The sequence below is a fragment of the Xiphophorus couchianus genome, chromosome 12 (genome assembly GCF_001444195.1).
Source record: "Xiphophorus couchianus chromosome 12, X_couchianus-1.0, whole genome shotgun sequence".
Classification (NCBI taxonomy): Eukaryota; Metazoa; Chordata; class Actinopteri; order Cyprinodontiformes; family Poeciliidae; genus Xiphophorus; species Xiphophorus couchianus.
In genome coordinates, this window is record NC_040239.1 from 21,179,255 (window position 1) to 21,195,083 (window position 15,829).

Genomic DNA, 15,829 nt, shown 5'->3' on the forward strand with positions numbered 1-15,829 from the left:
AATTCATTTAGGAAGCAAAAAAAAAGGTAAATATATGTAAAACATTAAGTTTAACATTGACTACACTTTAGTGTTATTAACTTTGACTCTTTATTGTTTGTGTAAATTTAAAAGTAGAAAGGAAAATCCAGTCATGTTGCCTTTTTATCCAATGTTTTCAGCACACATGTTCTACTAACTGAATTTATTTCTTTTTGATCAGTGCAAAATTAAATATTAATTTTTTATGTTGTTTTGGGTCTGTGAATTATGGACATTTTACAGTTTTTAAATTGAGCCAGCCTTTTTTGTTTGTTTTTGGGGGGCGGAAGGGGGTTGTTTTTTTTCCGGAAGACCATGTCATTTTCTAAATAAGACCTGATTTGGGTCCACGGACCGCCGCTTGGGATACCCCTCCCCGGAAGTGGGTGGTGGAGTCGCCGTCACCACACCAGTCAGACCACCGTCGACACAGAGTCAGCTGGGATGAAGCTCGGCACCGGAGAACCAGAGGGATTGATCCGGTTCTGAGGCTGAACGCCGTCCTGGTGATCACGCGGTGAAGCGATCGGATTGTTTAAAGGAGAAGAAAAGAAAAGCTGAACATCGCCAACATGATGGAGGAAATAGACAGATTCCAGGTACCGAGCGCGGTGCAGGAGGCAGAGATGCAGTCCGAGATGCAGCCGCTGGTGAGTCCCTGGGGTCTGCTTCACGTTGCCTGGAGATAATGACTCTGCTGTCTGTCACGTTCATATTTTCAAATAACATACAATTAGATTAGAGGATGGGAATCAAATGAGGCCTGTACCCAATCCATCACACACCGGGAGTTATGCTGATGTAGTTTGAGTCTCTGCAAGTTTTTAACAGGCACTACGGTATATGGTATATGGTACAACACTGATGTGGCTGACGTGTTCAAAAAGAGGAATCCTTGTTCCTCTATGTCACGCAGGCAATGTCCTCTCTCCTGCGCAGCATCCGTCATGTCTGGCGTAAACAAGCATCCCGTCCTGAGTCTCTGCTGCTGCTGCTGCTGCTGCTGCTACATCATCAGCATCAGCAGCAGGTTGCTCTTTCTTCGACGCCTCTCGCTGCACTTTGACTAGATTAAATCGGGATATTTTGTTTGTTGCCTGTATCAAATCAAACCCACGCCTTTTGATGTAATTCGGGGTAGCTTGCTACAGCGGAGCGCTCTGTGGCCTGTAGCGGAGCCCCAAGATACTGCAGCCTGCAGGGCGGCCTCCACTGCCCAGCTCCAACCAGACGAGACTCTCGGCAATCTGATCTTTTCTCTGATTTCCATTAATCACCGGATCCCATATGAACACTGAATCGGGGCTGTTCTCTCCCTACTTTACAATAGATGTTTCATTCGAACTGAATAAATAATAATAATAATAATAAAAAGATTTCTTATATCTGGGGCATGCATAGAGCTTCTTGCTCTCTGAAAAACGGTTGTAATTTTGTCAAGTGGTCAAAGAAAAGGTACTTTTGTTTTGTTTTTTATTTTCATCTTTTATTATATATGTAATATTCAATGGCAATGTTTTTTTTGCTTATTTATTTTATCCCATATTTTATGTTTTTACATTAATAAATCTGATATTAAGAGGATCAGTTATTATTATCATCACCATCATCATCATTATTATTGTTATTTTTATTAGTAGTAATAGTGTTATTATTTACAAGAATATTTTGACATCTATCTAGTACTGAGTTTAATGATAGATGAAGGTTTCTTTCTACAATCAATTTGTTAAGATATAGCAACAATATAAACCTGCAGGGCGGTCTCCACTGCCCAGCTCCAAGGCAATGTTGTCCCTGGTGAAGTTTCATAACATGCTGGTCAGTAATTTTGTTTGTTAAATGGCAAATAGAATACGAATTGTTTAGAGTTGACCCTCTGAATACACTTTATATAGATTGTGTTGTATTTGCCACATGGCATTTCCATCAACTTGTTCATAATGTTCCTAGTTGGTTTTGGAAGCTTGTTTTTATTACAACTGTGACCTTTGTTTTACTGAAAGTATGAAACCCTATGCATGACCTAGAGAAACCAGCACCCATTTAAGGAATTGTAGCACCATTCTTTTTGTTTTCTAAGTCCATTTTTTATTTTATTTACATCATCAACACGTACTTAAAATCGCTATGTATCTTACCATATTGTCTTCATAGTGGGTAAAAAGATATGAATAATTAATGTTAGGATCAGAATTATGTATTTGTGCTCATCTTTCTGTCTCTGGTGGGGTTTCTTTTCAATCCAGGACCCGGCTTCTTCCACTGCCTCGGAGGCAGAGTCCGACACCAGAGAAGGAGAAGCTGTTACTATCAACTATAAGCCCTCACCCCTCCAGATGAAAATAGGTAAGAAATATATGTAAATGTAGGAATCAGCAAATATGTGTAAAATGCACAATAATTCAATAAATATGATTAAAAGATTTGAAGTTTTTAATTTAATTGTTAATTATTTAGGACTGAGGTGACTGAATGTTTCCAGTATGGATTATTATGTCAAGTACTTGTGTAATCATTTGGTTTTTAAACCATTACAAAATGTCATCTGTGAGTTCCCTTCATCCAAGCAGTCACTCAGCTGATTTACCAAAATTAAAGATGACAAAAATAATTAACTTAGTTTCAGAACCCTGGACAGAGTCCAGTGGCGAATAGCAGCAATGTCATTATCTGTCATGTGGCTAGATCCAGGAGAATGGTGGGCTGAAAGTTTTTTAAAAGCTTGTAAGCAAGTAAAACATAGTGATGCGTACAGAGGTGGAAGTCCAACAGCAACAAAACCAAAGTGAAGTCTGAACAGTGAACAAAGACACAAACAAGAGCAAAAACAGCAAGTATCAACAATCAGAAGAATCTGACAATGCCTGAGAGAACATGGGAGGGAGATAAATAAGGGAGTACAATTAGTGGTACAAAGAACAATGTCAGCGTCCTGCATGTTTCAGTTCTCTCCCTGGTTCAACACACCTGAATCAAATGGTGGTTCATTAGCAGAACCTCTGCAAAACGTTGACATACAGATGAGGTTGTCATAATATAATTGTAGCATAAACTGACCTTGTTGCATATGAATCTAAGGAGTAATTTTTCTCAGTCACCGAGAAACTTAAAATCGACTGTAAATAAAGATTTCATTTATCTGAAAGAAACACATGATTACTAAATCTTGTGTGTATTATTTTGCTGCTGGCCTCAACAACGAGAAGGATATTTGGTGTCAGACTTTGGTTTCAAATGGTAAATATTTCTTGTAATTAGATTAGCATTTAAGTAAGATATACCACAGTCTCATTGTATCACTACATTCCCAAAAATATTTAAAATAAAACTGTATAAAAGTAGCATAAGAATATCAGCTTATGTAGTATTCTGATTAATACACATATAAATACGCTGTTTAACACAATTTTAACGAGCTGCTGACTAATAGGTTAGTTGGACTTTCTGCTTCCATTGGCAGCCGAGAGTTAGGTGTTTAACATGACATTAATATGACATCCCTTAATTAACAAATAGCTGTGAGTTGTTTTGTTTCTTCAATTTGCAAATCCTGACTACTGATGATTTCCAAACAGTCAACTTTTTTGTGTAATAAATGTAATGTGTAATAAAGTGTAATAAACATTTTAGCTGCCCTCCTCCTTCCTGCCTTTAGACCCGAACAAGTCCTGGATGGAGGGAAGGTCAGCCGTAATGTTGTTTTCTTATTAATCTGGTCCTATCTCGTGTGCAGAGAAACAAAGAGACCTGGCCAGGAAGGGCTCATTAAAGAACAACAACACTGTAGGTAGTCCGGTTAACCAGCAGCCCAAGAAGAACAACGTCATGGCCAGAACACGGTAAGAAATTGGCACTGTGGTTGAAGGTTCGTGGAAGAAATCAGTAAAAAAACACTCCTGTCTAGATTACTCCAGCCTTGTCGGAGTATTCAAAGCTTGCTTTACTTCTCTCAGTCCATATGTCTTCAAAAATAGCTATATTGATTTGGGGTTTGTAATGTTTGAGTCAGTAAGCAGACTTCTTCCATGCTTCTGTTGTTCCTGTAGTGCAGCTGTAGCTGAGCCTTTAGGCCAGTCTTTATGACTCTCTCATCAACTCTGCTTGTCATGTTCTCACTGCTCCTGCCTTACCCCCTCCCGTTCCCCTTTTTTCACTCCACCGCAGGTTGGTAGTACCCAATAAAGGTTATTCATCTTTAGACCAGAGCCCAGACGAAAAGCCCCTGGTGGCCTTAGATACCGACAGGTAAGATGACAGAAACATGCTTTGTTTTTGTACGCACACTTTTGAGGATCCAGAAAAAGAACTGCTAACATGTATCTCTGTACTGCAGTGACGATGATTTCGACATGTCTAGATACTCGTCGTCTGGATATTCTTCTGCAGAGGTGAGACAACTGCGGTGCACTCTACTTCCTTCCCTCCTATTTACTACTTAATAGTCTTCCATCCCTCGTTCCTTTGCCTCGATTCTTCACGGTTGTCGGAAAGGAAAGCACGATGCCTTTATAAGCCAGTCTTCAGGCAAGCTTATTTAAGCCCATCCTGCAAATCCATGCTAATTATGTAGGCGTCCTCTCTCACTGCAAGCGCATGATTAAACCGCAGGTGCGCCTGCACAAAAAAAGTGTTTGAAGCATAAAGCAAGATGTAAATGCCACAAAATGCTTTTTCCTCAGTTTCTGCACATTTTGTTTTTAAAGGAACGTGCAGCTTGCATTACAGGGAGAACATGTTCATTTCTCAGAGGAATCCTAAATGCAATCTCTTTACAGCAGTTTTCCATCTGGGTGCTGATATATTTACACTGACTTGTGGCTGTGTGAATAAAAGATGAGGAGTAGAAACATTGTAACCCAGTTCACCTGCTGATACTGAATTTCTATTGTAACTCTCAAAGTATGAGTAATAATAAAGATCTGGGAGAAACTTACATACACTGATCAAAGTCAAATCAATTTTGTGCCTTTAATGATTTGTTTGTGCATACTTGTCCCTGTGGCCAAACTTTTGTTTCATCTCATAATCATTTTTTTTTCCAGAAAGCTCTTGACTTTCTATGCAGCAGGGCAAACTTCAGCTAAGATTGAAGATGTTGATGTTTAAGCAGGAGTTTCTTTGACCAACACCTTTTTAGTTCATAATAATGTAAAATTGGCCTCATTTAGACGATGAAACTAGCAGTTTCCAGTTCACGGTTTGCTTGAGCCTCGATGGATCCTGAGCTGCTTTTAACTGTTTTTATTTCATCTGATGGTTGTCATTAGGGTCAGATGGTTGAAACTGTTGGGTTTTCCAACAGGAAAACGTATCCCAAACAACTTTAAAAGCAGCTATTGAATAGATAAAACATGCAAATATTAAGCATATGGAATAGCTATCTGAAAATGAATGCCTTTGAGGTTCAGGTTGAACCAGTTTGACGAAATCTTAGTCAGGTATATGCATATACACCTGCATGTGTTTATTTTGAATAAAATCACGTATGTTTGCTTTAGTATCATTTGACCCTGTAAAAATAGAGTTGAAATGTATAATTAAAATTCTAAGTCCTATCAGTGATTCACGCTTGATGATAAGTGTTATTTCTGATGGGAACTCTTTATTGAAGCACACAGATGTTTCTTTACAAAACACTTTGCTTCCAGCTTTCATGGAAACAAGGACACCTTATGAACACGAAGAATCACACCAGGGGATTAGTTGTCGTGATCAAGACAAAGATCCAAGCAGCGATGCCTGCAGCCATCTGTGAGAGCGCCATGGTTACCACTTTTATGTTTTACTAGACTAATTCATAAGAACGGACAGTCTTAGCTTTCCAACATTGTTCTAGCTTCAGTAGTCAACAGATCAATGAGTGTTTCAAGGTAGAAATATCCACTGGGTTGGGTCTCTTCTTCATAAAGGGTTTTACAGAATATGTTGTTTTTCACAGTGGACGAACTGTGGGGGTTTAAAGTCGTCTTTCAAACAACCTCACATTAGCAAATCTGTTTTCCACAAAGATATTGAACGTTGTGCTGAAAGCTTGACTATATATGTGTAGAAATGAGATCCAGATTAGACTCTGCTGTAATGTTTATTTATTCTTGGATTAACTGTAATTATGATCAGCATAACAACCAGATTTTGCAACCGGTCTGACATTGTCCTCACTTGTCAGCTTACATTTAGGAAAATTTAAGAAGACTCAGATGCAAAGACATGCCTGGATTTTTGTTTTACTAATGTCTAAAAAGTGAAAGGGTCAACCCTAACCCTAAGGACCGAAGTAGAAAGGGTTTAACCATCTCTCTGATGAAACGTAGCTATTAGTTGCCTATTTTCATGTTTGTGTTGTGGTGAAAAGGTTTAAAAGACTTTTTGTTTTACAGATTATTCCTAATCATTAGCTCCCTTGTGTCACCCATCATATGCTTTCAGAAGCCGTTCTTTAATGATACAATCTCAAACTTAAAGTTATTCAGTCACTCGGCAAAAAATGTTTTTAAAAATGAGGAAATACACATTTGTACCTTGACCAGATCTCCATTACATTAGCTATATTTGATCTGTATATCAAGAAAATTTGGTTTCATCTACATCCTTTGTATAATATTGAAACGCATTTGTACATAATCCAAATTGGGTAAAAACATGCCATCTTCCCCAGAAATTATTTTTCATTAATGAAGTCAAACAAGTAGATTTTTTTATTATGTATTCAACCAAACATTTTTTTTTCAAAAATACAAATCTGACATCAAAATCTCCTGTTCTTCTTGTAAACATTATCCAAAGACATGTGATTATCTTTTCTGTACCTGCTCTGATCTCCATTAACATAAAACTTGATTTCCCACATTTATTTTTGAAAATGTTTTGTTTATGACCTCTTTGTAAAGGATCTAAAACAACATCTAGATACAATCTCAGATTTTAACAACAAAAAGGTTATATTAAAAATATATTTGCAGTGCATACATCTTAACTTATGTAATTTTACTTATGTAGTATTTTTACATATGGTAAAAACAACAACAATCCTCTTTGTCTCTGAAGGGGTCCAATTCTTTACTGACTCATCTGCTCCTCTCTCTTCTCAGCAAATCAATCAGGATCTGAACATCCAGCTGCTGAAAGACGGCTACCGCCTCGACGAGATCCCAGATGACGAGGACCTGGATCTGATCCCGCCCAAATCAGTCAACCCGACCTGCATGTGCTGCCAGGCGACCTCCTCTACGACCTGCCAAATCCAGTAACCCCTCCCTCCCAAAACCGCTGGCCCCCTTGTCCCTCACAAACTTAAACCCGCTGTCTTCATCCGCTGTGAGTTTACTTCGCCACCAGAGTGGCAAAATGTGAGGCATTTATAGAATATTGTCATGACAGTAAAGTGCTATGATGATTAGGTTAATAATCACACTAACAAATAAAAACTTTGGTACAAAATCTTGAACATAGAGGAAAGCATATGTAATGGTAAAAGCAGTAAAGTGGTGGATTCCTCCTATGGCAGGAGACACACTTCTGTTTAAGAGCTCCCTCCTCCTGGCGGACGCAATGTGACCCTAATATTAGTTTACAGACACAAAAAAGGTCAGCTGCTGCTGTGAAGTGGTTTCCATTTCCCTGACTGGCAACAAACATGATCATAACTGCTGACTCAACTGTTCTGCTCTGGTTTGCCTTGTTTTAATATATTTTTTTCCTTTTATTTTAATGTACTAACTATGAGATCAACGAGCCTGTACCTGGTAACGAGAAATATGGGATGTGGTCTTTTGAATTCCCCTGGTACTGTATCCGTTTACTGTGCAAGGTTGCTATGTAGCACAGGTCAGTTCTTTGAACACTTAAACGCTGCGACATTTCTGCTTTCTCTGCGACGCTGGAGTGAAATGTTAAACCACAGAGTTGATGAATGAATGTGTAAACATGAATGGCTGTAGTACAAACTGCATGAAGGCCACCAGAGTGCAAAGTATGAAGGAATATATAAAAGCACGTAGCTTTTGCCTATTTAATTTTCTGTTGTGCAGTCACCTGCTGCTGTTGTGGCACAAGCTTGATTTTTGAATTTCTTTCAATTTGCACTTTTTATTTGAGATTTTATGGGTTCATATCACTCTTTCCTGCACCACAAGTGAACGTGACGTAGGGGAGACCGGGTATGGCTGTAACACTTATCACACAATATCGCTCCCGTCGAAGTTGTATCTCTCAATGACCTGTCCAAGGCTGTTGAAGAAAGGTTCCACATTTTGGCGGTTAAAACTTGTGGCCCGTGTAAGGCTGGTTGCCTCAGGACTCCTTATTGACAGGTTAGGGTTCCGCTTCATAAATAATGTGAACCAGTCAGGCCCTGCCATCTGCTTCTCATCCCATGTTTGTGGGTGTTTGATGTTATATGTTACTGCCAGTTGATATGCAAACTTTCTGACCTAAAAGAAAGAGGAATAGAAAATCAGAGTACATAGACACAAAAAGTTTTTTCAATTTATCTAGCACCTACGCTGGTATTCGATTCTTCTCTTGTCTCCAGTGACTAACCTGTCATATGCTTACCTCACGTGAAGTCAGTCCATAATACAGGTCTGCTGCCTGAGTCAAATAGTCAGCCAACACTTCCTCCTGCACCTCAGAGAAGACTTTGTTGCTGCTCCAATAACCTACACTGGGAAGATCACTGGACCCCTGTTCTCTCAGCTTCTGCAGTGATTTGCAGTATCTGCTCAGTGTTACATGGCAGATCCCATGCGCCTTCGCAACTGATCTGACTGACTTGCTCTTCTTTGTGACCTCATCAGATGCCTTTTTTAAAACATCTGCAGGCACACCTCTATCAGTCTTTCGTATCCACTGCCTAGGCCTTCTGTAAAATTATTAAAATCAAAATGTTCTTAGTTGTATGTAAGGGGAAGGTTGTAACACTTTTTAAAGATGTGTTGCAACCCACCCCAACCCTGTCAGCCATGTTTAGCTGGCTGTAGTAGCATAGCGGTTTGAAATTAGCACGGGAAAATGCATCACATTTTGCCTGAGAAATTACACGTTCATCTAATGTAAGTCATATGGTTTTATCTGCAACAGTATAAGTACTAAACAAAAATATAGTCATGGTCAAAAAATTTACTTTCTTACCTCAAAATCCGTTTTTCTCCTTAGTATCTGCATGTGCCTGTTTCCAGCCTTGACAATCACAATATGGGATTGGGGAGGAAGCGGGTAAACACTGAAATGATCATGTGACTCCTATCTTATCCCTGATTGGTGGAACTGGTGGTGTGACAACTCTCCCCATGTTACAACCATACCCGGTCTACCTGAAATGATCTGTTTTTGTAAATTGCTCAGATTTCTACTGTGCCTTGCAAGATTATTTACTCCTCTTGGACTTGAGCACATTTTGTTGTCAGATGTAACTGTGCTTTATTGGAATTTAATGTAAAGCACCAACACAAAGTAGATCATAATTGTGAAGGAGAAGGAAAAGGATACATGGTTTTCATAATTTCTGACAAATAATGTCAAGAATGTGGTATACATGCAGTAATATTTTTACAATTACAGCTGAAAATCTTCTGCTTTATGTCTAGCAGCTGTAACATCAACTGATTCTTGCATTTGAGTCGTGGATTCTTGCAGCTCCTCTTGATGTACCAAGGGACTTGATCCCTGTCCCTTTAAATAAATCTGTTGTTGTCCAGTCTGTCAGTTTAGGTCTACAGATGGTAAATGGTAAAAACTTCTTTTCTTACCAAACTCTGCTGTAACCTTTTCCACAAATTGATCCCTGACTGTTCCCGGTATGTTCCTTGATTTTCAAGATACTAATGACACTAATGTTGTTTTAGCAAACCGTTGAAATTTTCACAGAGCGGTACTACGCACACAGGCGGATACCGGTTACTCTTTGCACCGGTTTTTATTAAAATGCACGCCACTATTTTAAGAAACATGGATTATTTTCCTTCCACTTCACAAAAATATAATACTTTGTGTTGATCTACCGCATTAAAATCAAGTAATATATGTTAATATTCGTGGTTATTTTATTTTTTTTAAAAAGAAAAGTAAAAATGGAGCATAAATACTTTTGCAAGGTACACTATGAAGGCCAAAGGAACAAAAGTCCAGATAGATTTTCCGTACTCGGTTTGTGGCGTTAGAGCTTCTCGTTTATCTCTCGTGTCACAGAGTGTGACAAACGCTAGACGCTGCTAATCATTAAGGAAAACACAAGTCCAGTTTAGAAGGACGCTCCCTGTTCTCTCACACACGCATGCATCCATACCTACAATCCCAGAACATTAGGTGAAACAACTTCAAACCTTCCTTTGACCTATAGGGTAGAAACCATTTTGTTATCCCATCATCAAGGACATCACCGACTTGGAGCACCAGAATCCCTCATTTACAACCCACTCCCTTCTCTGATTCAGTTGCTTAATGCAATTACATTATGCCTTAAGGACAGAGAAGTTTAAAAAGCTGTGCATATATTTATTGCAATTATCTTTAGTTGATTTGAGGAAGGAAGATGTTTTTAACATGTAGATTTTTTCTTGAGTTTCTTCTTTTTTAAATGACTTTTATGTATTGTACACAGTTCCATTACAGTATTTACCAATGTTATTGTCATGTGCAGTGTATGAAGGTGACTAATAAACAAAAAGCAAATGGAAAACTGTCTGCTCAGAGTTATAGTTTGACCAGCTCTCTTAACTCATGCCTATAAATGTGTGTACGATAAGGAAAAAATGAGTCACAGGTAAATATTTAAAAGGAAATAAAAAGCTATTTTAATGATAAAGTTGAGGATTAATTATTACACAGTGGTGTGTATTGCAATAGCATGAGGTTTGGACGGACAGTTCCTGGTTACAGTAGAAAAAAAGGGTTTCCACCAGAAAGGCACCAGCATCTAATCAGCTATGCGACAAAAGAAAAACAGGAATTCACTCAGCAAACATATGTAATGTGTGGGAACAAATATAAAAATTAAGCTAAGGAAAGTAGTGATTTAATAAGACCTCTCACTTTGTTAGTAGTAATATTATAAAAGATAACCAGACAAGCAAAAAGAAACACATGCTACATGATGGAATACAATCGCTCTCAACAAAGTAGTAATGAAGGCAGTCCTCACAAGTGCTACAACAAACAATAACAATAAAAAAAACAGATATTTTTGAGGATTTTGGAAAATGTTGTGCTTCCATGTCACCACATGGGGGAAAGGGGTGTGATATTATCAGACAAGACCAAAACATGACATGAGTCGCTTACAAAACACAGTTTACACACAAAATAAGGTAAAGTTTTCAATGCACAGCCACTGGCACAGTTGGTATTGGAGAGAGTCACTGATCTGTTGATCGGTAAAGTGTTTCTGAGAAAATGCAACATGAAGAATATGAAACAAGTCAATTCAAGGGGTCATCTCCCCCAACCTTCCCAGAGATTATGACGTCAACATTCTCCTCTGCTACAAAGGCACACACTTCCACTGAACACAAACCGTCACGGCCTGGAAAATGAAAACAAACGACATTTTATATTTTACAATGACTTCAGCTAACAAAAGGTCTTACCCTGTTATATTTTTCTGCACCTCTAACAAGATTCAAGTCTGATTGAAACACAAATGTTGAAGTCGAATCCCCCTCCCACCACATGAGACTGGTGAAGTATTGTAAATGTATTCAGATTTATTTTTATGTGCATGTATTTGCAAGTTTATTGTTGCATAAAAAACATTTCAGTTTTAGCAGCTCGAAGCACAGCTGAGGTCTGTAGCCAAACATATATGAAATTAAATAGCTAAGCTCTGCGTCTCTTTATTATAACTTTTCTTATTACACTCTCATAAACTACACTAATCTGAATCTATGTCCTGCCTGTTTAATTTATTTACATGGTAATACTGTTGTATAGTGCATTCACATTGTGTTCGACGGAAAAGTAACTGTAAAACAAATTGTGTGTCATTCTTCACACTGAACGATAGGAATATTTCTAAAACTTCAGAACTCGGATTCGATCCACTGTAAGATGCTGTGGCCAATGTTTGACTGCATCTTTAAATGGAGCGCGAGTTTCTAAGAGCAACACTGTTCACGTAAATGAACTTTACTTTGATTTGACATTCTTTCAGAAAACCCATAAATGAACCTAGGCAAAAAGAAAAAAAGAATAACTAGTCTTCTCTGTCAGACCCTGAACAACCCTTAATAAATATAAATTATCTCAGGGAATGAGTCAGCGAACTCTAGTTAAATGATAATCAGCTTGCTGTTGCACGTGTGAAAGGAAAGTCCCTGAATATTTGTCTGGCTGACTGAGATTCACGTGGAGGTACAGCAGGGTTTGTTACCTACTAATAAACACCATTCTCGCTCTCTCTATATTATATATATATATATATATATATATAAATATATATATATATACATAAACCAATCATGGACAGTAGGTGTTTCAGATTCCTGCAGGGCTTTGGTCCCCAGAGTCGGAGGAGGACATGGAGGTGGAGCAGCGCCGTCTCTTGGAGACGCTGGAGCCCTGCAGCATGCTGGGATGGAAGCCCGCGTGTCGCCGGGCGTGTTTGGTCAGGTGGTCGCTCCTCATGAAGCACTTTTCACACAGCGGACAGTTGAAGCGCTTCTCGCCCGTGTGCGTGCGGTAGTGGCGTGTAAGCTCGTCCGATCTGGAGAACTTCTTACTGCAGTCTGGCCAGGTGCATTTGAAGGGACGTTCCCCTGGGAACACACACACACATAATCACTTATTTTTATTATTAATTGTTCATCATACAATTAACAAGTTTATAGTGCTTTTTTTTGTTAATGCCTCATAAAAATGTCAGCCAATCACCGTTTAAATATCACCAATAAAAGATGATGATGTGTATTTACGGTTCTTCATGTTTAAGATAGTGGCTGGTCTGATAAACTGCCTGGCATTTCACAGTGTTTCCATTTAATCTATGCTGATAAAAAATAAAGCTGAAAAGAATGTTTTAGTGATTGATTTCTTCTTGTACGTTCTGTCATTTCACTGACATCTGTTACTTAAGACACAGGCAGCAGAACAGAGTGTAGCACTGCCTTGCAGCAAGAAAGTCCTGCATTGAGCTTGTTCTTCCAGTGCTCCATGGGTTCTCTCCTTGTGCTGTGACACAGTCCCAAAACATGACTGTTAAGTTGGTTGGTTAGTCTCATTTTTCCCTACCAGTAACTGTGTGCATGTATTGTCAATTCTTCTGTGTGTCTCTGTTTCCCTGGAAAAGATTAACACTCTGTACCCTGCCTTTGGTGCATTGAACGCTGCAGCTAGGTCCCAACGCGACCCTGGAAGACATCGGACAGATGTTTCGAGAGAAAAAAAACAAACAACTTACAAGTCATCTCAGAGGAGCCACGTCACAAAGGTAATTTAGGGACAATAAGTGTGCTTAAAACGAACTGGCTGCATAAAAATAGTTTTTTCCCCCTTTAGGATATGTAACCAAATGTTTTTGCTCGATTTAGAGTTTGTATATGAAGATAAGAATAATAAAAAAAACACACATGGCCACACCCCACCTCTTCCACGTGCGCCACTGAAACCACATGTCCGCTCTTGTTTACAACTGGACGGAGGGGTGTGGAGGTGGGTGACGTATCAGGAAGCGGTGGCGCAGGGTGGGTTACCTCCGTACAAGAACATACAGTGACAACAGGGACGGATTGACCCGTACGTTTGTGACGGGTCATAAGACAATATGTTGACCGAAGTAATAGCTGCGTTTTAAATTCTTCTCCAAATAAATCGTGACTAGAGTTAATTAGCGCTCATTGTGATTTATTACACCCCAACAACATGTCACCCACGGAAAGAACGCGATGTTCCCACAGGAACCCGCGTCCTGCTGCTGCGTGTCAACAACGCATTAAGACACATTTTATCTAACACACGCCTCTTTTTCTGCCTGCTCAGCCAGTGGCAGACATGATATGACCTGACCAGTCACTCCCGTAGCAGCCGAACCCACTGGACCACCTGTCCCTTAACGTGTTCTCTCCAGTGGGAACATGTGCTCTGCGCGTACACTTCACAAGTCAAAGATACGACTGTTTGTCCAGCATATAATAATAATTTTTTTTTTTAATTATAAACTGTGACTTTGGAATCAGTAGCGCTACCGTAATCCGCCTGAAATAATGTAATAATGAAGGCTGTGGCTAATTATAGTCGGCTACAAGTGACGCAGCGCGGGTTTGCTGCTGTCGGCAGAACCGAGCCGGTGACTTTTTGTAGGCGTGTCAACCGGCTGAGCCCCGCACTCACCGGTGTGGACCCTGAGGTGGGCTTTGAGGTGGGACGACTTCCCGTACATTTTCCCACAGCCGGCAAAGGGGCAGCCGTGCTTCTTCTCGGGGGTCTCCGTTCTCCTCGGTGCCTTGTTCCGGGGCTCTTTGAGAACCGGAGACACCCGACGGCTCCCCCGCTCCTCTTTCTCTTTCTCCTGCCTTCCCGCTTCGATGGCACCGCCGAGACATCTGCTGTCTCCTGCGCCGACAGCGTCTGGACCGCATTTCTTTAAGTCCAATAAAATCATCGCCACCATCAGTAAAGTGCCGTTTTCTTGGCTGTCTTTAAACACGTCCTCTGTCCTCTCCAGAGGACAAGTGGGGACGCAGTCCACAGAGACCTCAACCTCCGACATGGCTGGAGCAGATCTGGGTGGAGTGGAGACAGTCTGTGCAGTTTGTATGGAGTCTGAAAAACAATCCGGAAAGGGGGATAAGACTCGTAGTTAGACCGCAGTCCTCCTTGGAAACGTGGCTAATGATCCACACGTGCCGACCTCACAGTCCCGGTCTCGAAAAGACGGAACGTTTTCTTCTTAGGATGCTGGGCGGACAAATGAACGCCGCCTCAAAAGAGATAACAGTTGTGCTCCTTTCCTTTACTTCTTCTTTAGTCGTGCTCTATTCCCCTCCTTTAAGCTATTGTGCTTTTGAGACGTATGCTCCACCGTTCTCTGTGCTTGCACTCCGGCGTCCACTTGTCCTATTTTACAGTGAGCAACAGACAGTTCCCTCAACTCCAAGAAACAATTTCGCGGAATACCGCTGTCATAATAGAGCTGCGCCGTGATTGGCTGATGGCAGCTGTGACTCGTCTGTTAAAGCTGCCGTTTCTCCGACGTGAGCGACGGAGAGTTGGACCAATCACAGGCCGGATTTTGTGACATTGCATTTGAGTAGACAATATGGCTGGGAAATATGGATTACGGAGTGTAAAATTGATTTTTTAAAGTTTTAGCTTGGCACTTTATGCGAGTATAAACTTAGGTACTTTAGTTGAACAATAAAATAACTAAACTAAAGCAACTACAGCTGCTTGTATACAACAACAACAATAAAATGATGAAATGCATAAATTGAAAAAATTAGTTTGGTCACGGTGAAACTTAGCTTTTATCAACAAATATCGTCAAATCGTCATCATAAATAAATATTCGGTACTTGTAGTACACGTTTGGATGATTAGCACTGTGTAAATGTGCTTTAAATTTGTACTCAATATCAGATTTCTCGAGGTCCAATAGCAACAAACTACAGAAAATACGAGTGGCACAGTTTTCATAAACATGAATCTGGAAATTCAATATGGCCACTGTGCATCTAAGCGTAGAGATTGCTACAGTAGTACTGTTTATGTTTTGTATCTAATTAAGTTTCTGATTATACTTGGGTTAGTGAAAGTGTTGCTCCAATATTTAAAGGCATGAAATCTACAGAAATGCATTATTACTGTAATGTATTGC

The 15,829-nt window shown here is 39.8% G+C and overlaps 2 protein-coding genes across 2 annotated transcripts; one reads left to right on the top strand and one right to left on the bottom strand.

Moving 5' to 3' along the window:
- The first annotated feature begins 402 nt into the window (after nucleotides 1–402).
- Nucleotides 403–11,138, top strand: fam219ab (family with sequence similarity 219 member Ab). The gene is made up of 6 exons (XM_028032768.1): nucleotides 403–671; nucleotides 2,271–2,370; nucleotides 3,758–3,863; nucleotides 4,189–4,269; nucleotides 4,358–4,412; nucleotides 7,113–11,138. The coding sequence occupies exons 1-6, from the start codon at nucleotides 594–596 to the stop codon at nucleotides 7,269–7,271; spliced, it is 579 nt and encodes a 192-aa protein (XP_027888569.1). The 5' UTR covers nucleotides 403–593; the 3' UTR covers nucleotides 7,272–11,138.
- klf9 (Kruppel like factor 9) lies at nucleotides 10,791–15,091 on the bottom strand. The gene is made up of 2 exons (XM_028032767.1): nucleotides 14,344–15,091; nucleotides 10,791–12,773 (listed from the first exon to the last, which is right to left on the bottom strand). Exons 1-2 carry the CDS (start codon nucleotides 14,720–14,722, stop codon nucleotides 12,493–12,495), a joined length of 660 nt encoding a protein of 219 aa, XP_027888568.1. The 5' UTR covers nucleotides 14,723–15,091; the 3' UTR covers nucleotides 10,791–12,492.
- Between the last annotated feature and the right edge of the window lie 738 nt (nucleotides 15,092–15,829).